This window comes from Erinaceus europaeus, chromosome 12 (assembly GCF_950295315.1).
Source record: "Erinaceus europaeus chromosome 12, mEriEur2.1, whole genome shotgun sequence".
Lineage (NCBI taxonomy): Eukaryota > Metazoa > Chordata > Mammalia > Eulipotyphla > Erinaceidae > Erinaceus > Erinaceus europaeus.
Window position 1 is genome coordinate 51738542 of NC_080173.1, and position 26657 is coordinate 51765198.

Genomic DNA, 26657 nt, shown 5'->3' on the forward strand with positions numbered 1-26657 from the left:
GTATTAGAGAAGATCCCATCTCACATCCTAGGTTGAAAAGAACACAGTTTTTTCTTCTAAAATGTATATACTTATGCATGTACAAACTATTGTATTTACTGTTGAATGTAAAGCATTAATTCCCCAATAAAGAGCTCGCTTCGGCAGCACATATAATTCCCCAATAAAGAAATAAATTATTTAAAAAAAAAAAGAAAAAGGAAAAAAAATGTATGTACATGCTGGGGAGATAGCATACTGGTTCTGCCAAAGGCTTTCCTGCTTGAGGCTCTGAGGTTCAATCCCCAGCACCACCAGAAGCCAGAGCTGAGCAGGGCTCTGATGGAAAATAAATAAAATGTATATACAATTTGAGATGACCCAGTGTTCAGGACAATGCTTCCTAGTATAATAGCAACTTACCACATTTAGCTATTTTAAAAAGTGCTTATTTATCTATATATTGTCTCTTTTCCTTTTTCTTTTCTTCTTTTTAACTGCCATAGCACTGCTTACCTCTAGCTTATGATAATGCTAGGGACCAAACCTGGGACCCCAGAGACTCAGGCATGAGAGTTTTTTGCGTAACCAGTATATTGTCTCTCCAGGCCTGCTTAGCTACTGAACACTGCAATGGGGGTACCGAGAGCTGAGATGTGTTGTAAAATGTAAATACAAACTGGAGTTCAAAAAATACTTGTATGGAAAAAATATCAATATTTTATATTGACTACATGCTGAAATTATAACATTTTGCATATGTTGGGGTAATTTCACTTGTCTCATTTTCTCTTTCTTTCTTTGACTTGGATAATATTAAATTTCATTACTGAAGACAAAAAGGAAAAAGAAAAAAAGAAAATAGGAGGGTTGGGTGATGGTGCACCTGGTAGAGCACACATATTACAATATGCAAGGACCTGGGTTCAAGCCCCCGGGCCCCACCTGTAGGGGTAAACAGTAGTGAAGTGCTGCAGTTGTCTATCTCTCCCACCCCATCTTGATTTCTGTCTCTATCCAAAATAAATAAATAAATAAGTTTTAATGGTTAAAAAAGTTCGGAATGTAAAAGAGAATAATAAATAGTAAAAAAGAAATAAAAACTCATTAAAAAAAAGAATCCTCTAATTTTTGAAACCACTCCCCTAATGACCCAAATTACATTGGTTTAATTAAACTGGATTAGTGAATGTTTTCTAACGAAACTTCTCAACTCATCTTAAGTCGCTACTTAGAACAACAGGAATAATTATGGTCAAAAGAGCCTCAGGTCAGGGCTTTCTTATGAGATGTAAGTAAAAATTTTGTTTGCAGGTTTTGCCCTGTATTTTTTTATTATTAATTTTTTTAGCCATAGGCCTGTGAGATAAATAGCTCACTTGAATAGTGCACTGCTTTGTCATGTGCGGCACGCAGGTTCGAGTCTGAAGGAAGCTCCAGTGCTGTGGTCTCACTCTCTTTCCGTGCCTCGCTCTCTAACTATCTCTATCTAAAACAACAGCAACAGCACTATACAATTTTCGCCCTGACTGTTGCATACACTAGTTTCCATTTCCAAAGACAGTCCTGGCGACCCTCATGCCACTCTCTCGGTTTCTCAAACCCTTCTCAACTTCTTCCAGCAGAAAGCAGGGGCAGCTCTCCAGCGGCGCTGACAGGTGCAGCTCAGGGAACCTCGTCCCGCGCCCTCGCACTGGCCCCTGGCACGCTGGCCGCGCTCTCGCCGCTCCGCCCCCAGCCTCGGCGCGCGCGCGCACGGCGGCGGGGTCGCGCCCGACCTGCGGGGCCGCGCACGCAGCTGCCGCGGCCGCCGCGGCCGCCTCCCTCCTCTCCCCTCCCTGCCACCTCCCTCCTGCCTCCCCACGGGCCCTCCTCCCTTCCCTCCCCTCCGCCCCCTTCCCCGTAGGCAGGCCGCCCGCCCGCCCGCCCGCACTGCCTCGCTGTCGGACCCTGGCGCTCGGGCTGGGTCGCTCCCCGCCCCCCAGGCTCTCCGGGTCGCTCTCCTCACGCGGTCCCCCGCGCTCGGTGGATGTGGCTGGCAGCCGCCGCCCCCTCCCTCGCTCGCCGCCTGCTCTTCCTCGGCCCTCCGCCTCCTCCCCTCCTCCTTCTCCTCAGCCGCTCCTCTCGCCGCCACCGCCGCCTCCACAGCCTGGGCCTCGCCGCGATGCCGGAGAAGAGGCCCTTCGAGCGGCTGCCCGCCGACGTCTCCCCCATCAACTACAGCCTGTGCCTCAAGCCCGACCTGCTGGACTTCACGTTCGAGGGCAAGCTGGAGGCCGCCGCCCAGGTACGGCGACCCTCGGGCTCCGGGAGCGAGCTGCCCGGCCAGCAGTTAGGCCGCGCCCGCGGGCTGGGCTGGGCTGGGGGCCGGGCGGCCGGGCCTGGGCGCTGCGGGCCGGGGCCGGGGCCGGGGCCGGGACCGGGCGGCGGCCTGGGGGCCCGGCCGGCGGCGTGCGCTGCCTGCTGGGCCCGCGCGGCGCTGCGGGAGCCGCGGAGCCCCGGCCCCGGCCCGGCCCGTGCGCCCCCCGAGGGCGAGCACACCTGCGCGGGGCTGCGCCGCGCCCGGGAGGGAGGCCGGCGGGGCCGGGGCGGCCGGGGCAGGCGCGGGGGGAGCGATTCGGCGCCTGGCTTCAGCCGCCTGACTCAGTCCTTTTCCCCGCTTCAAGCTTCTCCCCGCCAAGGGCGCATCGGAAGGGGCGGCGACCCGGGACTCCGGCCGCCGCGCTGAACGGGGAGGGGAGATTCTAGAAGGGGGAGCAGGCGAGGAGGAGAATGTTAATCCCACGGGCGGCTGCAGCCTGGCGGAGTTCTCTCGGCCGCAGGCTCCGGTCCCGGGGCCGGGTTTCCCGGGATGATCCGCCCCCTCTTGCCTTCCCCTCAAGTGACAGTGCAGCAGTGACTTTGTTCTCTCCTAACCTCTAGAGGAGCTGTAGGAGGGACCCCGTAGCTCGGCTCTTCCTCGTTGGCAGCCTTTGGAGCAGGTGGATTTATTGCTACAGTGATGGTTGCTTAGCAGTGCCCTCCTCTGAAAGAAGCTATTAGTTTGAGCATACCGCTGGTGGAAATATTCCATTACTCTTCATTGCAGCTTTTTGGTGAATCATGCTCCTCCTTCCCCACCCCCTCCACCCCTCACCAACCGTATTTGGAGTATTGTGTGATTTTTGGAGCCCTTTCGTATCCATGTCTTAGGCAGTAGACGTTGATGCTACCATGCTGTATGGTGTATTATGTGAGATCTGTAATGAAAAAAGGGGAGGGGGAACTCGTTTATTTGTCTTAAAAAGAATGATGGCTAACACATTTTGTTTCATGTCTGACTGCAGTCGGGGAGAAATCAGTAGGCCTCAGTCAAGCCTTAAAGAACAAGTTGTATGTGGCAGTGGGATATTGGAAATGCAGACTAGTATTTGGATGGATTGAAAGTTGGGCAGTTCTTTGAAAGCCTTGAGTACTCTGAAAATGACCAAAAGTGTAGAATTAAAGCGAGCACTGGCAGATTTGGGGGCCCTTACGTAGGGTCTGAATGCATCAAAAAGCAAAAACTTTTGGTGAAAAGTCAGATGACTTAAAAAATTTCCACTAAGAATGTGAAAAAGAATGAGTGCGTTTTAGGTTTAAATTAGGATCTGAGAGGGTTATTTGGGAGACAGTGTTTGTTTAAGACAAGTGACTGGAGTGTTTGCTATATATATATTGGCAGGGGGCAGATGGGAGGGATTCTAAACAGTTGTTTGTCCTGTGACTTGGCAAATCTGTGGGAAGAAGGATCTAGCAATGAATGAGTTTGCATTATATGAAAAGACTGACATAAAAAATTGTAAATTTACCGCACTAGTTTTAAATAATGGGTTCAGAATTTTGAGAAACATACATATTTAGGGGATTTTTTTTTTTTTTTTAAAGATCAGTATTGGTATTGTAGGTGATTGTTAAAAAGTGACAAGTTATTGAGTCTGGGGATAGGGCTGGATGCACCGGAGATCACAGGTTCAGACCCCATCATTACCATAAATCAAAGCTGAGTGCTGTTGTAAAAAAAAAAAAAAAACATTAATAACAACAACTAGTTGTTTAAGTATTAGGATAAACCAACAAGGAAATGCTTCTCTACTGCTTTTGTACTTACTTTCCTAAAGTTAAATACATGGTTTGGCCACTGAAGGAACACATGGTTGGTAATGTACTAGATGTTAGCAAGGGCATGTTGTCTTTTGGTTTTTACTTGAGCACTGGTCAGCACTAGCTTTTGGTGAGATCAAATCAATTTGTTGTACAATTGCTGTGCTATCTCCTTGGTCCAAGGATGTGTTTGACCAAACAAGAAAATAATGATTTTTTTTTTTTTTTAGTAACAACTTTTTTTTAACCAGAGCTCAGCTCTGGTTTTATGTTGATGCTGGGGAAATTGAACCTGGGACTTTGGAGCCTCAGGCACAAGAGTCTCTTTGCATAACCATTATGCTGTCTAAACCACCCCCCCCCCCCCATGAACTTTTCAGAGCATTTCTGTTAAGGAATCTTTTTTTCCAGGCTAGATGGTAACATAAATGAAGATGGCGTGATAGTGAATTTAAGTTTTTATTTATTAAAAGATTATTTGACTTTTAAATTGTATGCATTGTCACCTTTGGAAGCATGTACTTAGTAAAAATTAACATTAAAAGCATATTTTTGAAATTCATGTGTTGGAGCAATCAGTTAAATTGTGTCTTGTTGCAGAAATCTAAAAGTGTAGACTAAAATCTTATCACTAGAGTCTATAGATTTTTTTAACTGGCTTTGGGCTAGATTCCTAAGCATTGGAATCATATTGCACAAAGTATGCAAGTTGCTTGATTGCTTTAGTTGCAAAATTTTATGATAAGCCCAGAGTATTTGTACAGGTTACATATTAGAAAGTTAGTGGATTTTTAACTTAGTCTAGGGTGTGGACTCCTGGGGAAGGTGAAGAAATTAGTCAGTATGCACTGATTTAAGAAGTATCTGCCTTCTTATATACTTGAGTGTGGTCTCACTTGACAGACTTTGAAAATGGGCCTACAGAAATGGGACATTCACTTACTCTCCTCCCTTTGTATTAGGATATTTGGGGGCAACTCATTTTTGTAGCTATTTCAAATTCTGACTCTCTTTTTGGATAGTCAATTCCTACTTATGAGAGTGTAGTGGCTTGCATTGGGCTTTCTCTTATGGAAATATTTTACATGTGTCAGAGAAATTAACTTTATACTTCAAGGCCACAAGAATATACTAGACAGTTGGAGACTTCCACTAACAAAATATTCCTATTAGTGATGACTGAAGTGGCACTAACAGTAGGATAGTTACAGATATAGTCATTTATTTGGCAGACTAAAAACTTGGCACCAAAATGGATATTATTGTCATGCCCTCTGTTTTGGAATTTTCTGCCCAAATTTTGCATATTGTCTGTGCAATTATTTGATAGTTTTTTTTTTTTTAAACAAGGAAGTCAGTACTTTACCCAACATTATACTGTATCATTAAGTGATCCTATGAAGTTAAGTTTGAATGATAGCTGATAAAGTATTTTTCGTTTTTCTATTTAAACTACTTCTTTATTGTGAGACAGAAGGAGAGAGAGAGAGAGAGAGAAGGAGGAGAGACCAGAACCTTGTTTAGCCAGCCATAAGGTAATACCAGGGATTAAGCCTGTGGTCTCTGGACTGTGGTCTTCAAGGATGCAAGTTGGTGCTGAGTTATCGGAGCTTTGCTTTGCTTCTTAAAAATGTACTTACGAAGAAACTTCCAAGTATAAGACACTTTTATATGTCAAATTTTAATATCATTCAGCTATGAACTTTGTAGTGAAATTTCCAGATAAATGTATTTTACCATTTGAGGCACTTAGGCTTTACTCAATTTTTAAAAAGCTTTTTTTTTCCCTTTTATTTTGAAATTCTGGACATTATTCTGTTTATTTGTCATGGGTACTTATGATCCTATATTATCCAAAACATTACTAGTTATGTTCCTTATTATATTATTTAAGGTTTTTGTTTTCTTTCTCTCAGGATATTTATTGCTGTCTCTGCTTATTGTGTTTTGTTGCTGCCTATTGTGCAAATTCTTTTCTTCTTCTGTTTTCCTGAACTTGATATAAAGAGATATAATTATCAGGTAAACAAACTTTGAGTTTTAAAAGACATTTCTAAATGAGAATTTGATGGGTTCTTTTTTGAGTGAAGGGTATGAACTTTATTGTATGGACTTTGTATCAACTATTCTGGCTTTTCATATAGACGTTTTTTTAACTTCCTGGTTCTGGAATTGATTTGTCCAATACAGTCTGGATAAATGTGGTCTTGAGTAGTAAAGTATCAGTGAAACTCCTCTGAACTCTGCTACGTAAATGAGCCTCCCTCTTTCTTTCTTTCTTTTTTTATTTTTCTTTCTTTCTCACCTTTCTTTCTCCCCTTCCTTCTTTCCTTCCTTCCTTCTTTCCTCTCTTTCTTTCTTTCTTTCTTTCTTTCTTTCTTTCTTTTACCATAGCACTGTTCAGCTCTGGTTTATGGTGCAGGGGATTGAACCTGGGGCTTTGGAGCCTCAGGCATGAGTCTCTTTGCATAAGCATTATGCTATCTACCCCTGCCCTAGTTTATTTCTGTTGTAAAATAAATTTTATACTACTTTGTGATTCAGTGGCAAAGGACTGAATTTTCTCATAGCTGTTTTGTTCTCCAGATCTTGGAGATTACATTTTGAACACTATACAAGAGAACATGTCTCAGTTTAGTTGGCCACTTTTTTTCCTTTAAAATCTTTAGATTATTTCCCAATTTATTATATTAAAAATATTTCCCATTTTAGAAGTACAGAAAACTAACTCACCACCCAGACTGAGTATTTTGCTCCCATTTGTTTCATACTATATGATGTTTTTGGGGAATAAAATGAGTTTCACAAATAAACACTGAAGCCTGTTTTCATCTCTTTCCATCCTCAACCCCAGAAGCTACTTAGATAATGTCTTTGGGGTAGGTGATTCTTCTTCTTTTTTTTTTTTCTCTAGGGTTATTGCTGGGGCTTGGTGCCTGCACCACAAATCCACTACTCCGGAGACTATTTCCCCCCTTTTGTTGCCTTTGTTTATCGTTGTTGTTACTGTTGTCATTGCTGTCGTTGTTGTTGGATAGGACAGAGAGAAACCAAGAAGGGAAGACAGAGAGGGGAAGAGAAAGAAGATAAGACACCTGCAGACCTGCTTCACCATTTGTGAAGCGACCACCCTGCAGGTGGGGAGCTGGGGGCTCGAACAGGTATCCATACACTGGTCCTTGTGCTTCGTGCCATGTATGCTTAACCCATTGTGCTATTGCCCAGCCCCGGTGATTATTATTTCTGTGTATAGTGTTGTTAAAATTTTCAGAGGCTCTAGCCGGGCGGGTAGCTTCACGGGCGGGTAACAGAGACGCGGAGACAACGGCTGGGCAGGGAAGCTGTATTTCTTTATTCAGGAACAACCATTCATAAACTAAGACAAACTAATCACCAAACAGAACTCTGCTGTCTCTTTGCGGCGGCACAAGCACTCTCCCTTACTCTGGAACTCAGGAACCCTCCAACTCTGGAACTCTTGAACTCTGAAACTCTTCCACTGTGGAACTCTCTCTTACTCTGTAACTCTGAAACTCTTGAACTCTCGAACTCAGGAACCCGCCAGAGTTCGAGAGTGCCAGAGTTTCAGAGGGTTCCCGAGTACGAGAGTTCAAGAGTTTCAGAGTTATAGAGTAAGAGAGAGTTCCACAGTGGAAGAGTTTCAGAGTTCGAGAGTTCCAGAGTTGGAGGGTTCCTGAGTTCCAGAGTAAGGGAGAGTGCTTGTGCCGCCGCAAAGAGACAGCAGAGTTCTGTTTGGTGATTAGTTTGTCTTAGTTTATGAATCGTTGTTCCTGAATAAAGAAATACAGCTTCCCTGCCCAGCCGTTGTCTCCGCGTCTCTGTTACCCGCCCGTGAAGCTACCCGCCCGGCTAGAGCCTCTGAAAATTTTAACAACAGTATAGTTTGAGAGAGAGGCCAGTGATTATTCTTTCTGTATAGGGGTGTGTGTGTGTGTGTTTGTGTGTATACTCTACAACTCTCAACCCTAATGTATAGTTGAAAGCTTTTGTTCCATATCTAAGTAGCCACAAGCAACAAAGAGCAATACTCTGTATGTCTAAAAATTTTTACATTAATAGTATTTTTATGTTTGACTTTTTGTAGTTTTCTTCTTTCAGTGTCTCTTTTGTTAGAGAACTTGGCTCAATTTGTGTTTACTAATTATTTGCTCCTTATTATCTTTAGAAATTATAGTTCTCCATAAAAGCAAGACTTATTGCAAAATTTTAGCAATGAAATTTCTTGTTAGGCAAAGTGAATCAGATCTCAAAGACTGACTGGTATTTAGAATTGTCACACTGGAGAGTTCCTTATACTAAAACCTCAGGACTTTGGCAATCAGAAAAAAGCAAACAAAAACCTCTCATTCTTAATATGGTATATTTAAGGCTTATTCCTAAATGTGGATAGTACAAACTCATTCAGGAAAATATTTGTCTCAGATTGCTGCCTTCCTAACTCATAGAAACTTCCACTGTAAAATTGTTACCAATGATCAGGTTGCCTGCCTCTTCAGTTTCACTATCACTTAGCTTTTGATTCAGTTGAGATGGGTCTGTAAGGAACTCCAAGAAGCCTTAGCTTTGAAACAAAGAAAGGATACACTAACAGTTCATTCTTTAATAGCATCAAATGGATCAGTTGAAACAGTTTATATGCTAACTTTAACATTTTGATTCTATTTTAAGCTTGAAAACTGAAGATCTTAATACTGAAATTCCTTTGAATTACTAAATGTAATTTTATCTTTTAAAAAATATTTCATTATCTTTATTTATTGGATAGAAACAGCCAGAAATTGAGATGGAAGGGGGTGATGGAGAGAACACTGCTTCTACTTGTGAAGCTTTCCCCTTGCAGGTGGGGACCAGAGATTCTTGTGTTGTACTGGGAATTTAACCTAGGACGATGCTCATGGAAGACTTGTGTTCTACCACTGAGCCACTACACTCACCTTGCTTGTATTTTGATAGTGGAACACACAGGTAATATTTATTAACATGATGTTTTTTTTTTTTTTTTTTTTTTCTTAGTGGCCATTTTTCTCCTTTATTTCTTTTAAATTTTTATTAGACAATAGCAAACAGGGCCAGGAGCCTAGAAATAGCTTCTTTTTTTTTTTTCTTTTTTATTTAAGAAAGGATTAATTAACAAAACCATAGGGTAGGAGGGGTACAACCCCACACAATTCCCACCGCCCAATCTCCATATCCCACCCCCTCCCCCGATAGCTTTCCCATTCTCTATCCCTCTGGGAGCATGGACCCAGGGTCATTGTGGGTTGCAGAAGGTAGAAGGTCTGGCTTCTGTAATTGCTTCCCCGCTGAACATGGGCGTTGACTGGTCGGTCCATACTCCCAGTCTGCCTCTTTCTTTCCCTAGTAGGGTGGGTCTCTGGGGAAGCTGAGCTCCAGGACACATTGGTGGGGTCTTCAATCCAGGGATGGTGTTAATATTTGAGAAATCACAAACTGAGTCATCAGGTCAGAGGGAAAAACAACAACAGTAGCACTAACGTGTGTTAGTCAGGCATGGTTCTTAAACTCACATAGATTTTTTTTTTTTAATTTGCTTTCCCCCCCCCCTTTGTTACCCTTGTTTTATTGTTATTATTGTTGTTATTGATGTCGTCATTGTTGGATAGGACAGAAAGAAATGGAGAGAGGCGGGGAAGACAGAGGCTTAACCTGCTTAACCTGCTGCGCTACAGCCTGCCCCCCTCTTGTGTATTTTTAAAATATTTATTTTAGAGACAGAAATTGAGAGGGAAGGGAAGGGGGAGAGGAAGAGACACCTGCAGTACTGCTTCACTGCTCATGAAGCTTCCCCCTTTTGCAGGTGGGGCCTGGGGGCTTGAACCCAGGTCCTTGTGCATTGTGACATGTGTGCTTACCAGGTGCACCACCATCCAGCCCTCCTGTATGTGTCTTTGTGTGTGTGTGTGTGTGTGTGTGTGTGTGTAGGTGGGTGGTTTGCACATGCAATTCTGTTAACTTCATTGCTAGCTTTCATTCTTAGTAGTGGCTTATGGTGGTTCTTGGGATTGAATTTGGGACCTCTGGCATGAAAGTATTTTTGCATAATCATTGTACTATCTCCTCGGCCCTCCCTTTTGTTATTGTTTGGGAGGTGGCCTGGTGGATGAAGTGTTGAACCCATAGGCATGAGGTCTAGAGTTTGATCCCAAGCATCAGATGTGTCAGAGTGATGCTCTGGTTCTCTTTCTCTTTACTTCCCTAACCCCAATAAATAAGTAAATCTTTTAAAAAATGATCTATTGAGGGGGCCAGGTAGTAGCACACCTGGTTGAGTGCACATGTTACAATGTGCAAAGGACCCAGGTTTGAGTCCCTGGTCCCCACCTGCAGGGAGAAAGCTTCATGAATGGTGAAGCAGTGCTGCAGGTGTCTCGCTGTCTCTCTTCCTCTTTATCCCCCCCTTCCCTCTTGATTTCTGACTGTCTCTATCCAATAAATAAATAAAGATAATTTTAAAATGACCTATTGAGTAGTTACTGTGTATAAGGCAATAAATGCTAAAATAAAACACTTTGTATGAATTACCTTGATGCTTAGAATGTATCTCTAGTGACATGGGGAGGTAGTGTGCATTCCTTGTGTGAATGAACCCTGGTTCAGTCCCAGGTACAACATATGCCAGAACAGTGCTCCGGTCTTTCTCCCAAAATACACAATTCTTGTAAAAAATGCATCCTAATTTGAGATAAGACATACACTTTGATTTTGAAAAAATTGAGTGGGGTTCTGTTATTAGGATAAGTATTTTGTTTCTTTGGTTCTTCCCTCTGTCTTTCCAGAAGTGGTGGCACCCTGAGGAAAAAAAGAGTTGTATAAACAACTGGCTCCTCCCAAAACTCTAGAAGAATCGGAATGTACTTGCTACAGGATGTTGTGCACACACTGCGCCTGCCCAACACACATGAGCACTTGCCCTCAGAACTGCTACAGTAGTCGTGAGAGAATTGTCGTTCAGTACATGCAGTGTTGAATAGGGTATCTTGATGTTGGCGGATTAACTGCTTGGCTGCTATTAAATTCACTGTAGATGTTGATGGGTGAAAATGTGGTTGCTTAGATAAAGACTAAGACTTGTAATGAAACTACTTTTGTTGCTCTGTTGGAATTTTAAACTCTGGAAGGTTTTTTTACTTTCCTTTTTGGAGCACACCACAATAAGTGCTTCACTTCTAATTTTCTAAGTCAGTTTATGAATAGGCAGAATTTTTCTTTGTTTGTTTAAATATAGTCCTATAAATGGACCGTTGTATTATGAAATTTTTTTATGCTGTCTAGGTATGTTCTGATGAAATAAACAGTGTGAAGGAATATTGTCACTTAAAAAATAGAAGCATCTATTCAATGACATACTGTATAGAAACAAGACTTAGGGAGTCAGGCAGTGGCACACTGGGTTAAGCGCACATAGTACAAAGCACAAGGACCAGTACAAGGATCCTGGTTTGAGCCCCTGGCTCCCCACCTGCTGGGGGAGGGGCGTCACTTCACAATCGGTGAAGCAGGTCTACAGGTGTTTATCTTTCTTGCTCTCCCCCTCTCTATCTTCCCCATCTCTCTCACTTTCTCTCTGTCCTATCCAACAACAAGAACAACAAAATGGAAAAAAATGGCCACTAGAAACAGTGGATTCATAGTGCAGGCACCAACCCCTAACAATAACCCTGGAAGCAAAAAAAAAAAAAAATCAAAGACTTACTGGTGGTGTTTGTGGGGGGCATGGTGGTTAGAACATTGGGCTTGGGAGCATGAAGGTCTGGCATCCCATGTGCTGCATTGATGCTCTGATTCCTCTCTCTTTATTAATAAGTAAATATTTTTCTGGGTGGGAAACTGCAAATAATGGTTATGCAAAAAACTTTCATGCCTGAAGTATCTAAGTCCTAGATTTGATCTTCTGCACCACCAGCCAGAGCCAAACAATGCTCTGATAAAAACAATAAATGAATAAATAAACATTTAAAAACTCTAAACAGGTATATTAAGGAAATTTATTATTATTATTGTCACTGCTAGGATTATTGTTTCAGGCTGACTTTTTCAGATAGAAAGAGATGGATGGGGCTGGGTGGTGGCGCACTTGGTTAAGAACACACGTTACAATGTGCAAGGACTCAGGTTCAAGTCCCTGGTCCCCACCTGCAGGGGGAAAGCTTCACGAGTGGTGAAGCAGGGCTACAGGTGTCTCTCTCCTCTCTATCCCCCACTTCCCTCTTGATTTCTGGCTCTCTATCCAATAAATAAATAAAGATTAAAAAAAACCCAGACTCAGTTCTAAGAAAATAAAAAAGAGAGAGAGAGAGGGATAAAAAAAATAAAAGGGAGACAGAGAAAAAGAGAGGGAAAGAGACTGGCCACCAACATTTCCTTTAATGCCATGTTATTCCCATTTGGTTGGCCAGGGGCTTGAACCTGGATTGTATGCATGGAAAAGCATATGAGCTATTTTGCTGTCCCTCTTACACACACCTAGCCCCACAAGGGAAGAAGATGATGATGATTTTGTCTCCAGGTTTATTGATGAGACTCAGAGCAGGTAATATGACTCTACTGCTCCTGGAGGCCATTTTTTCTTTCTTTCTTTCTTTCTTTCTTTTTTGTTTTGTTTCCATTTTATTCAATAGGACAGAGAGAAATTGAGAAAGGAAGGGGAAGGCAGAGAGGGAGAGAAAGGTAGAGACCTGCAGACCTGCTCCACTGTTTGTGAAGCATCCCCCTTACAGGTGAGCTGCAGGTGCTCAAACATGGGTCCTTGAGTGGGTCCTTGCACTTAGTACATAGTTCTGTGTGTATTTAACTGGATGCACCACTGCCCAGCCCCTGGAGTTTGTGTGTGTATGTGTTTTCCTTTATTGGGGGGGGGGAGCAGTTAATGGTTTACAGGTGACAGTAAAATACAGTAGTTGGTACATGTGTAACATTTCTCAGTTTTCCACATAACAATCTAAACCCCCACCCAGGTCCTCCTCTATCATCATGTTCCAGGAACTGAACCCCCCTCCCCAGCAGTCCTTTACTTTGGTGCCATACACCAGATTTTTTTTTAAAGTTATCTTTTATTTATTTATCGAATAGAGACAGAAATCGAGAGGGAAGGGGATGATAGGGAGGGAGAGACAGAGAGACACCTTGCAACCCTGCTTTACCACTTGTGAAGCTTTCCCCCTGCAGGTGGGGACCAGGGACTTGAACCTGGGTCCTTGTGCATTGTAACATGTGCACTCAACTAGGTGCACCACCACCCAGCCCCAGGCTTTTTTTTTTAATGAGCCAAAGTAGTTTCACTTTATGTGTTAATAGATTTTTTTTTACTATTATAAATTTAATAATGTACTGTAATGTAGGTGATGTAATTTTCATCTAAAATTAATTATATTTTGTGTATTGGTAATTAATAAAATGACTATTCTAATATTTATATACTAGTAAAATCACTAATCTTAGGTATAGCTTTTTCTTCCTTTTTCTAGTTTTATTTATTTTTTCCCCTACCAGGTATAACTTTTTCACAGGGCTATCACATTACTTTTGTGTCCTTACCTAGTTCTGTGGCATATTAGTAACCTCAAGGCAATAGAAAAACCTGAAGGCAATAGTGTTTTTGAAAAATTTGAACACATTACCATCAACTGAACCGTATGTTGTGAAATATGAATTTATTAGTGATTTAATATTGATTTACAAAATTATAAGACAACAGGTGTATGATTCCACACTGTCTTCCACCACCAGAGTTCTTCTGTATCCCCACTCCTTCCATTGGAAACTGTAGCAGTTCTCCTAAGGTCACAGATATGGGTTAACTGTTATTTCTATAACTGTCTGTCTATATTTCCATATATTTGCCTTATTTTTTCCCGTGGTCTGTTCTCCGTTTTAAGTCATACCTATTCCTGTTACTCCTTCTAAATGTTTTCCTTTGTTCCTCTTCTCTCTCCAGTCCTCATGGAGTTCAGAGTCCTCTCTGTTCATCTTCCCCCTATCACCTCTCCCCCACTGGCAGGTGGATCCATATCCCCAGCCTATTTCTACCTTTCACTAGTGGGGTAAGGCTCTGGAGAGGTGAGGTTCCAGGACACATCAGTGAGGTCGTCTGCCCAGGGAGTTGAGGATGGAATCATGGTAGCAGGAGGCCTGGCAGTAGTGTACCTGGTTAAGTGCAGCACAAGGAATCATGGTATCATCTGTAAAGTGGTGGATGCTGGCACGCTCACCTGGACTCAGAAAGCTTGAATGTTTTGTTTTTTTTTTTCTCCAGGGTTATTGCTGAGCCTTGGTGCTGGCATTACAAATCCACTGCTCCTGGCAACCACTCCCCGCCTCCCTCAATTTTATTTGATAGGACAGAGAGAAATTGAAAGGGGAAGGGGGAGGTAGAGAGGAAGAATTGAGGAGATAGCAAGGGAGAGAAAGGTAGCCACCTGCAGACGTGCTTCATCACTTGTGAAGCATCTCAGCTGCAGGTGGGGAGCAGGCCTCCTCCCTCCAACCCCAGTCTCTCACTTTTGTTGAAATATATATATGAAAAATACTGTACTGTGGTCCAGGAGGTGGCACAGTGGATAAAGCACTAGATTCTCGACTATGAGGTCCCAGGTTCAATCCCTGGCAGCATATGTACCAAAGTGATATCTGGTTCTTTCTCTCCCTCCTATCTTTCTAGTGAATAAATTCTTTAAAAAAAAAATAGTGTACCAAACAAAAAAGATTCTGGTGAAGGAGGCTTGGGGGTTGGAGAGAGCCTTAGAATCCTGGTGCGTGATGGGTGAGAGTGTTGTGCAGAAACCTTTCACTGAAAGATGAGAAGTTGTACCCCTGTGTCAACTATGTTACTGTAAAGCCTTAACCCACCAATAAAAATGATTTAAAAAGAAAGAAAAGAAAATGGCCACTGGGACAGTTGTGTCATCATGCAGGCATTGAGCCCCAGTGATAACTCTAGTGGGGGAAAATAAAGCCTGCAACATACATTGAGATGATGATGTACTTTTTCTGATACTCCTGGTTCTTCTTTTCCCCTTAGGTGAGGCAAGCAACCAATCAGATTGTGATGAATTGTGCTGATATTGACATTATTACAGCTTCATATGCACCAGATGGAGATGAAGGTAAAACTTACGTTCTGTTTCATTTGTGGTCTCTTTCTCTGTATGTATGATATATATTTGTGTGTGTGTGTGTGTGTGTGTATGTATGTGTGTGTGTGTGTGTGTGATACATACAATATCAGCTTAAGATACCAGTTTATTTTAGAAATAGAAGGAGTAAAGATAGCTCAACTGCTAGAGCACACAGTTTACCATGCTGAGTATCTAGGTTCAAGTTTCTAGCCATCTCATGAAACACTGCAGAAAGGGGTAGCTTCATTAGTGGTGGATCAGTGCTGCGGTGTCTCTCTCCTTTCTCTTTCTCCCCTCCCCGCCTCATCGCACACCCTCTATTAAAATGAAGGGTCTGATGGTCTACTGGCATAGATGGAATTGTGCAAGCACAAAAATACCTGAGCAGTAATCTTAGTGGCAAGAAAGGAAGAAGACTTGGAGATACTTATTGCTAAAACTACCTTGTTCTTAGACAAAATAAATAAATAGCTGAGTATATTATGCCAAAAAGTACTTATGTTTAGTTGATTATAAATAAGATCAAACTGCTGTGACTTAAGTTGGAGAGACAGACTCTTCAAATGACTTTTTTTTTCCAGAGCACTTCTTAGCTCTGGCTTATGGTGGTGTGGGGGATTTAACCTGGGACATTGGAGCCATAGGCAAGAGAGCCCCTTTGCATTAACCATTATGCTGTCTACCCCTGCCCTCAAATGGCTTTTAAAAAAGTTATTTTATTTGTTACTACTATCAAATGACTAGTCAGTTTAAAATAGTGTTTGGTAATAAAGAGATTCTTTAATGTCTTTAACTGAAGAAAAGTATAGCACTTTAGCCAAGCATATCAAGGCAAGTTTTTTGTTGTTGTTACAGTTGGAGAACATTTAAATTCAGTTCAGGTTTTAAAATGATTTCCAGTATACATAGGTAAAATTAGTCAAGTAAATGCATACTACATCTGGCCTGGCTTCAGCACAGTTTTGTTTTTTAATCACCCTCTATTAAAATGCCAGAAAAGAATTCAAAGAAGTGGGCAGGGGTAGGTAGCATAATGGTTATGCAAACAAACTGTCATGCCTGAGGCTCCAAAGTTCCAGGTTCAATCTCTTGCACCACCATAAGCCAGAGCTGAGCAGTGCTAGGAACTTAAAAAAAAAAAAAGCTAAATGCTTTAAATATGTATAACTAAATGGTGCTAAACTCTTAATGATCTGTGTATTAAAGAAGTAGTGTTTTCTGCTTTCATTAAGAAGGTCAGGAGAGGGGCCCAGTGGTGGCTCACCTGGTTAAGCACACACACATCGCAGTGCACAGGGACCCAAGTCTCCACCTGCAGGGGGAAAGCATTACATATGGTGAAGCCGGGCTGCAGGTGTCTCTTTGTCTCTTTCCCCCTCTCTCTCCCCATCCCCTCTCAATTTCTGTCTCTATGTAATAATAATAATTTAAAAAATTAAGGGGCTGGGTGGTGGTGCACCTGGTTAAGCGCACATGTTACAGTGTACAAGGACCCAGGTTCTAGTCCCTGGTCCCCACCTGCAGGGGGAAAGCAGGGCTGCAGGTGTCTCTCTTCTTATCTCCCCCTTCCCTCTTGATTTCTCTCTCTCTCCAGTAAATAAAGATGATAAAATTTTTTTTAAAGATCGTATTTATTTATTTATTTATTTGTTTATTTATTAATGAGAAAGATAGGAGGAGAGAGAAAGAGCCAGACATCACTTTGATACATGTGCTGCCAGGGATTGAACTCGGGACCTCACGCTTGAAAGTCCAACGCTTTACCCACTGTGCCACCTCCTGGACCATGATAAAAAATTTTTTTTAAAAATCAAAATTTTTCACACATGTATCAACAACTGTATTTACTGTAAACCATTAATAACCCCAATAGAAATAAAAAAGGTCAGGACAAAAACTTATATAAGGGGGCTGTGTGGTGGCACACCTGGTTACAATGCATATGCTACAATGTACATGGACCCAGGTTCAGGCCCCTGGCCCCCACCTATAGGAAGGAAGCTTTGCAAGTGGTGAAGCAGGGCTGTAGGTGTCTCTCTTTCTCTCTCCCCTCTCCCCCTTCCATCTCAATTTCTGATTGTCTTTATCCAATAACTAAATAGAGGGAATACAAAAAAAAGAAAAACTTATATAAGGGGGATTTGATTTGTATTTCGTGAAATATGATTTTCAGAATAATGACATAAGAAACTATATTGCAAAAAGATATTTGTTCAGTAATCTTATTACTGATAGCACACATAATTACATGATAGAATATATATTCTGGGCAGGGGAGATAGCATAATGGTTATGCAAACAGACTCTCATGCCTGAGGCTCCTAAGTCCCAGGTTCAATCCCCCTACTCCACCATAAGCCAGAGCTGAGCAGTGCTCTGGTGTTTCTCTGTCTCTATGCCTCTTTCTCAAAAATAAAATAAATAAAAATATTTAAATATATATATATTCTTTTTTTTCATTTTTCTTTATTTCCTTTTGCTCCCCTTGTTGAGAATATATATTCTTAAATTAGAGAAAGCTCTAGAATTAAGTAAAAGGAAATACTGCAGTTTTCAAGTTAATATTGTCTTGCTCTGAAAGTATTAGTAATTGGCAATATTTTATATTGTCTGTCTGTGTGTGTCTCTCTCTGTCTCTCTCTCATGCATGCACGTACTCACAGTGAAAAGTAAGTCTTGTGCAGGGAAGACAGCAAAATGGTTATGCCAAAAGACTTTCGTAGCTGAGGCTCCAAGGTTTCAGGTTCAATCCCCAGCACCATCATAAGCTAGAGCTAAACAGTGCTTTAGTCTCTCTGTATCTTTTTCATTAAAATAATTTAAAAAAAAAGTCAATCCTACATCAAGAATATACATGTTAAAATTGTATCCTATAAGGGTCTAGGTGGTGTCACACCTGGTTGAGCACACGTTACAATGTACAAGGATCCAGGTTCAAGCCTTTGGTCCCCATCTATAGGTGGAAAGCTTTGCAAATGGTGAAGTAGGGCTGCAGGTGTCTGTATCTCTCACTCTTTGTTTCCCCCTTCCTTCTTGATTTCTGGCTGTCTCTGTTCAATAAATAACTAAAGATAATAAATTTGAAAAAAACAAACTACATCCTTTATATAGACAAACCAAAATGCTACTGCCAAATCTAAAACTATATATTAGAACCTGTATATATGTCATCAATGGAAAGTTACTATTTTTTAACATTTTATTTATTTATTTTCTCTTTTGTTGCCCTTTTTATTGTTGTAGTTATTGTTGTTGTTATGGAAAATAATTTTTGTACACAGCCAATTCTATGAACAAATACCTGGCTGAGTATATACCAAGGAAAAAGTTGGTACAAAACTTTCAAGTGATCATTTGTTTTGTGGTTATGGCCACACCATCTATTAATGATAAATTAAAAGACTCCTTACTTGTCAGGACCTGAGTTCAGGCACTCAGATTTTTCCTGTTTCTTTTGTAGGAGCTGATGGCAATACTAATCTCAGGACTGTGTAGGGAGGTGCATACTTTGCACTGTTTAAGTGCGAATGATTTCACCAACCCTTGAAGTGCAGGACAGTAAAGAAAAAAAAAGCACTTTTCAGCCATCTGTCTTACTGATTTCTGGTTTCTGAAATATTATACAGATCTCAAATAGATATTAAAATGAATTTATTTCTGTTTGAAAGACATTTTCATTTAAAGAAACAATTGTAGTAGGTCTTTCTAGAATATTGCACATATTGTAAGATGGTCTTTTTGATCAGTTAAAATTTTACACAAAGGGGTGGGGGTAGATAGCATAATGGTTACACAAAGAGATTCTCATGCCTAAGGCTCCAAAGTCCCAGTTTCAATCCCCACACGTCTTCAAATAATTGCCTGGTTTTAACTAAAGCACCAAATTTAGTAGCTATACACATGTATGTCAGTCTTATAGGAGGAAATCATAAATATTAATAGGTATTAGTTGGATTTTTAAATCCTGTCTCTCCTACTGAGTCAATTATTCTTTTGCCACATGTATAGAAACTACATGGTCAAATATAGTACTAGTTTCTAAAACAATAAAATAAAAAGAAATAAAAATGAAGAAATGCCATTATGTCCAAGGGAACAATTAAGCTACCTATATACTTGCAAGGCCAAATCTACCTTGACAAAAACCTTAAATGGCAAATTAAAATCATTTCTCATCCTCCTAAACTCTAAGATTAATGGGTTTATAAATGAGGCCAGGTTTTTCCTGTTGTAGGAGAGTAAAATTAAGAACTGTACCTTGGGGGCTAGGCAGTAGCGCAGCAGGTTAAGTGCAGCGGGTTAAGCGCACATAGTGCAAAATCAAGGACCAGCATAAGGATTCTGGTTTGAGCCCCCGGCTCCCCACTTGCAGCAGGGGGGTCACTTCACAAGCAGTGAAGCAGGTCTGTAGGTGTCTGTCTTTCTCTCCCCCTCTCTATCTTCCCCTCCTCTCTCAATTTCTCTCTGTCCTATCCAACAACAAAAATAGAAAAAATGGCTGCCAGGAGTAGTGGATTTGTAGTGCAGGCACTGAATCCCAACAATAACCCTGGAGACAAAAAAAAGAGATAGGGAGAGAGGAGGAGAGAGACACCTGCAGTCCTGCTTCACCACTCCTGAAGCTTTCCCCTTGCAGGTGTGGGCCAGGGCTTTGAACCTGCATCCTTGCACATTGTAATATGTGTACTCAGCTAGGTGTGCCACAGCCTGGCCCCAAAAAGAAAATACCATTTCTGATACAAAAAAAATAATATATAATGTAGTATCTCATAAGGGAATACCCATTCATTGGGGAAACTGACAATCCTTCCTAGCCGACTGAATCCACATGGATCCCAGTCACTTTCAAAGCCAGCAACAAGCAGCTCCTGACAGCTTTCAACCTGACGCTGTTGACTAGCTACGGAAGAAGGGCAAACGCTAGAAGAAGAAGAAGGGAATTTAAATGAAAAGAGTATAACTTTCTACAAGTAGTTATAATCCAAGTATAACTACTTATAGAAATAACAATATATGGTAGGGCCTCTTAACTATTGTTACTGTTTAGGTGAACAAAAAACAAACATGGATATTGAGCTGGTTGTAGGGAGGGACAAGTGATAGGACAGAGATTAACCTGAATGAAGCATACATATCTCACATAAATATATTCAGAATTTTAAAAACCTTCCTGGCCAAACATTTTTGTGGACCAGGTTGATTTCTGTTGAATGTGTAGCCTTTGAATAGCAATTCCAGGAAACTGTGGTGTGTTCCTCATATTCTCTATTACTTGTACATTAAGATAAACTTGAGTATAATTGTTGCATTGAAAGAGGAAAAACGGGGGTCAGGCAGTAGCGTAGCAGGTTAAGTGCACATGGCACAAGGCGCAAGGACCAGTGGAAGGATCCATGTTCGAGCCCCCAGCTCCTCACCTACAGGGGGGTCGCTTCATAGGCAGTAAAGCGGGTCTGCAGGTGTTTGTCTTTCTCTCTCCCTCTCTGTCTTCCCCTCCTGTTTCGATTTCTCTCTGCCCTATCCAACAACAACAGCAGCAGCAATGACAACAACAATAATAATGACAATAGCAAGGGCAACAAAGCGGGGGGTGGGGAGGGAATGGCCTCCAGGAGCAGTGGATTCGTAGTGCAGGCACTGAGCCCCAGCAATAACCCTGGAGGCAAAAAAAAAAGAAAGAAAGAAAGAAAGAGGAAAAACTTAGAACGAATTTTATATAGATGGATCTGGGGGTCGGGCAGCAGCACAGCGGGTTAAGCTCACATGGTGCAAAGCAAAAGGACCAGTGTAAAGATCCCGGTTCGAACCCCCAGCTCCCCATGATTGAGAGTTCAATGCTTTATCGCCTCCCAGGCTGCTACACTGATTTTTTTAAAAAAATATTTATTTATTTATGAGAGGGAGAACCAGAGCATTACTCTGGCAAATCTGATGCCAGGATTCAAACTTGGTACCTCATGTTTGAGTGCTCAATGTTTTATCCACTGTACCATTTCCCAAACTGCATTTTTTTGGGGGTAGCAGATGAAGTAAAGAGTATATTGATAAATACAGCACAGTGCTCTAAGTGCATTTTCTCTTCATGATTTTCTTTTTTTGCCACTAGACTTATTCTCAGGGCTTGGTGCCTACAAGATAAATTTACTGTTGCTGGCTGCGTGCCTGCCTATCTCTTTTTTTTTTTAAATTTTTTAATTTTTTTTATTTTTATTTTTATTTTTTTTTATTTAAGAAAGGATTAATTAACAAAACCATAGGGTAGGAGGGGTACAACTCCACACAATTCCCACCACCCAATCTCCATATCCCACCCCCTCCCCCGATAGCTTTCCCATTCTCTATCCCTCTGGGAGCATGGACCCAGGGTCATTTAGGGTTGCAGAAGGTAGAAGGTCTGGCTTCTGTAATTGCTTCCTCACTGAACATGGGCGTTGACTGGTCGGTCCATACTCCCAGTCTGCCTCTCTCTTTCCCTAGTAGGATGGGTCTCTGGGGAAGCTGAGCTCCAGGACACATTGGTGGTGTCTTCAATCCAGGGAAGTCTGGCCGGCATCCTGATGACACCTGGAACCTGGTGACTGAAAAGAGAGTTAACATACAAAGCCAAACAAATTGTTGAGCAATCATGGACCCAAAGCTTGGAAAAGTGGAGAGGAAGTGTTAGGGAGGTACTCACTGCTAACTCTAGTGTACTTCTGCTTTCTTACTTTGGTGCCATACTCCAAACTCAGTCAATTTCTGCTTTGTGTTTCTACTTCTTCTTTTTTTTTTTTTTTTTACATGCATAACATTCCCCAGATTCCCATTTAGCAATACAACCCCCACTATTTCATTCATCATTTTTCATGGACCTGTATTCTCCCCAATGCCTGCCTATCTCTGTCTCTTCATCCATCCCTCCTTCCTTCCGTCTTCTTCCTCCTTTTTATTTTTTATTTGTATACAGACATATTGGGAGGGAACAAGGAGATAGTGAGAAAGTGTGGAAAATACCTGCAGCACTGCTTCACTGCTGATGAAGCTACCTCCCAAAAGATGGAGACCAGAGGCTTCAACCTGGGTCCTTAAACATGGTAACCTGGGAGTTGGGACGGTAGTGCAGTGGGTTAAGTGCACGTGGCGCCAAGTGCAAGGACCGGTGTAAGGATCCTGGTTCGAGCTTCCCGCTCCCCACCTGCAGAGTAGTCGATTCACAGGCAGTGAAACAGGTCTGCAGGTATCTCTTATCTTTCTCTCCTCCTCTCTGTCTTCCCCTCCTCTCTCCATTTCTCTCTGTCCTATCCAACAATGACGATAACAACAACGATAACTACAATAATAAAAAAACCACAAGGGCAACAAAAGGGAAAATAAATAAATAAAATTAAAAAAAAAAAACAAACCATGGTAACCTATGTGCTTTACCAGGCGCATCCTGCCTAGCCCTTTGTGATTTTCTTAATAACATTTTCTTTTCTTTAGATTACCTTAGTCTGAGAGTGCAGTACTTAACCTTATCACATAAAAAATATTTATCAATCATCACCCTACATTTGAATGACTTAATTTCAACAGTCAAAAGATTCAGAGTGACTGAATGGATTGAAAAGCAAGATCTATCTTTTCTCCCAGGAGGTCTCCATATTGATGCTGAACTAGTGCAGACACTGGATTAACATAGTGCACTACAGCCCAGAGCTCCTGGGCCCAAGCGAACCCTCTCCTGCCTCTGTCTCCTGAGTAGCTGGCACTACAGCATGCCGGGAAAGATCCATCTATTTTTTTTTTTCCTTCTTTTGCCTCCAGGGCTCAGTGCCTGCACTAGGAAGCCACTGCTCCTGAAGGCTATTTTTTCCCCTTTGTTGTCCTTGTTGTTTTATCGTTGTTGTGGTTATTATTGTTGTTATTGATGTCGTTATTGGATAGGACAGAGAAATGGAGAAAGGAGGGGAAGACAGAAAGGGGGAGAGAAAGACACCTGCAGACCTGCTTCAACGCCTGTCAAGTGACACCCCTGAGGTGGGGAGCTGGGGGCTCGAACCGGGATCTTTACACCGGTCCTTTTCGCTTTGCGCCATGTGCACTTAAACCCCTGTGCTGCCGCCTGACCCCTAGATCCATCTGTTCTGTCTTGAAGAAACACCCATCCAAAGAAAGACAAATAGAAGCCTTAAGTGACAGGATGGAACAAGGTATTCTGAGTCAGTAATGCCAAAAAAGAAAAAACAAAACAAAACAGGAACAGCTATTCTTTTTTAAAAAAATATTTGTTATGTTTAATATTTATTATTATTTATTATTAGAGATAAAGATTGAGAGGAGAAAGGGAGGGAGAGACACCTGCAGCTATGCTTCACCACTCATGAAGCATTCCCTCTGCTGGTGGGGACCAGGGGCTTGAACCCGGGTCCTTGCGCACTGTAATGTATGTGCTTAACCAGGTGTAGCACCGCCTGCCCCCCTCCCCAAACAGCTATTCTATTCTAACTTCAGATAAAGTAGACTTTCAGGCAAAGGTGGAAAAAAAGGCAGACATGGACACTACATATTGGTCAGAGGATCAATCAAACAGGAAGATATAATCATTGTTAATATATATGCTCCCAATGTGTTTGCACCCAAATATATATATATTAAAAAGTACTTTACTGACCTTAAAGGAGACATTGACAGCAACACAGTATTAATAGGAGACCTCAACACACCACTCACAGCAAGAGACAGATCATCAGAACAAAAATTCAGCAAGGAGGGGTCAGGCGGTGGTGCAGCTAGCTAAGTGCACATGGCATGAAGCGCAACAACCAACACCAGGATCCTGGTTTGAGCCCTGGCTCCCCACTGCATGAGTGATAAAGCAGGTCTGCAGGTGTCAGTTTTTCTCCCCTTCTCTATCTTCCCCATCTCTCTCAGTTTCTATCTGGCCTATCCAAGAGCAACAGCAACAACAAAACAGTAACAGCAATGGAAAAAAAATATGGCCACCAGGAGCAGTGGATTCGTGGTGCAGGCACCAAGTCCTAGCAGAAATTCAGCAAGGGAATAAAGGCCTTAAATGAAGTCATAGATGAGATGAATTGAACAGATATATTCAGAACCTTTCAAAAAATTTTACCTTCTCAAGTGTACATGGAACATTTTCAAAGATTGACCATGTGTTGGGACAGGAAGCCTTAAAAATATGTGAATATTGAAATCATAAAAAGTACCTTTTCTTTTTTTAGTTGTTTCCTTAAATTAAAAAAAAATATTACCTTAATTTATTGAATAGAGACAGTCAGAAATTCAGAGGGGAAAGGAGAGGGGAAGACAGAGAAACACCTGCAGCACTGCTTCACTACTTGCAAAACTTTACCCCTGTAGATGTAGACTGAGGTCTCAAACCTGGGTCCTTGTGAATTGTAACATGTTTGTTCAACTTCCACCCAGTACCTAAAAAGTATCTTTTCTGACCATGAGGTAATGAGGTTGGAAATCAACCATAAAAAGAAACAAAAAAATATGCCCAATCTGTGGAGCCTGAACAATATACTTCTGAATAACACTTGAGAGACTGAAGACCTCAAAAAAGAGCTTATAAATTACCTGGAGAGGGTCAGGCAGTGGCACACCTGGTTAAGTGCACATATTTCCAGGGTCAGGGACCCTGGTTAGAGCTCTCATTCCCCACCTATAGGAGGATGTTTCACAAGTGGTGAAGTGGTGAAGCAGATCTGCAGGTGTTCATCTTCCTCCTCTCCCTCTTTCTCTGTCCCCTTCCCCTCTCGATTTCCCTCTGCTCTGTCTAGTAAAAAAAAAAAAAGGGGGGGGGAATGGCCTCTGGGATTCATAGTACTGGCACCGAGCCCCAATGATGACCCTGGTGGAGGGAAAAAAAAAATTACTTGGAGCACAACAAAATGAAGAGACCAACTACCAGACCCTATGGGATGCGGCAAAAGCTGTACTAAGTGGGAAGTTTATTGCAAGACAAGCCCATATTAACAAGTAGTGAAGATTTCCTGTAACATCAAAACTGAGTCAATCTGAAAAGGATCAGCAAAGAGACCCCAGGAAGAAGGAAAAACTCAAACAGATTAATTCTTCTTCTTCTAGTGTTTGCCAAACAGATTAATGAAAAGACTAGAAAGACAATTGAAAAGATTAATGAAACCAAGGGCTGGTTTTTTGAGAGGGTAAATAAAACAGATAAACCATTGGCTAGATTCACAAAAAGAAATAGAAAAAAAGCTATGATGAAAAACATTCATCAACGAGAGATGAGACGATAACAAGAGGAGATACAAAGAGTCATACATGAATATTATGAGCATCTCTATGCAGATAAATTGGGCAACGTAGAAGAGGTGCATTTCTAGAATCATACCACCTGCCAACCGTAACCCAAGAAGAAGTTTATAGCTTAAAGAAGCCAATCACTAGACAACCAGCATTCAGATTTTTTTCCCCCAAGAATAAAAGCCCAGGCCCAAATGGCTTTACTAGTGAATTCTATAAGACTTCAAAGGAGAACTAACACTGATTCTCCTCAAACTTCAGAAAATTGAAAAGGGGCAAGCATTCCTAAATACATCCTATGGGGCTAACATCACTTTGATCCCCTTAGCAGGAATGGACTCCACCAAAAGAGAAAATTATAGATCTAGCTTCCTGATAGGGGCCAGGCAGTCACATACCTGGTTAGCACTCACATCACAGCACACAGGGACCCAGGTTCAAGCCCTTTATCCCCACGTGCAGCATGAAAACTTCATGAGTGGTGAAGCAGGGTGGCAAGTGTCTCTCTTACACTCTGTCTCTTCCTCCCATCTCAATTTCTCTCTATCCAACAGCAAATAAAAATATTTAAAAAATAGGTCTATATCCCTGATGAACGTTAAAGCAGAGATCCTAAACAAGATCTTGGCAAATCAAATCCAATAACATATCAAGAGAATAATTTAACAAAACTAAGTGGGACTCATCCCTGGGAAGCAGGGATGTTTCAGCATCTACAAGTCAATCAATGTAATCATCATTATCAACAAAAAGAAAGATAAAAATCACATGGTCATGTCTACTGATGGCAAAAAGACATTTGACAAGCTCCAGTACCCATTTATAGTAAAGACCCTCTAGAAACTCGGAATAGAAGGACTATTCCTCAGCATAATAAAGACCATTTATGGCAAACCTACAACTAACATAATTCTCAATGGGGAAAAACTTCTCCCTAATATCAGGAACCAGACAAGGATATCCACTATCTCAACTATTATTCAACATAGTCCTCGAGGTCTTTGCCACTGCAGTCAGACAAGAAAGAAGTATCAAACGTATACAGATTGGAAAGGAAGACATCAAGCTATGACCATTTGCTGATGACATAATCATATACCTAGAGAACCCCAAAGTCTTCACCGAAAAACTTGGAAATAATAA

At 41.6% G+C, this 26657-nt stretch overlaps 1 protein-coding gene across 1 annotated transcript in view; it reads left to right on the plus strand.

Annotated features, from left to right (window-relative positions):
• Positions 1 to 1849: 1849 nt before the first annotated feature.
• The window catches only part of NPEPPS (aminopeptidase puromycin sensitive), a 103557-nt gene continuing 78749 nt past the window's right edge, over positions 1850 to 26657 (plus strand). The window contains exons 1-2 of the mRNA XM_060203620.1: positions 1850 to 2266; positions 15161 to 15245. Coding sequence (XP_060059603.1) covers positions 2009 to 2266; positions 15161 to 15245 — 343 coding nt within the window. The 5' untranslated portion in view covers positions 1850 to 2008. The remainder of the gene's footprint in view (positions 2267 to 15160; positions 15246 to 26657) is intronic.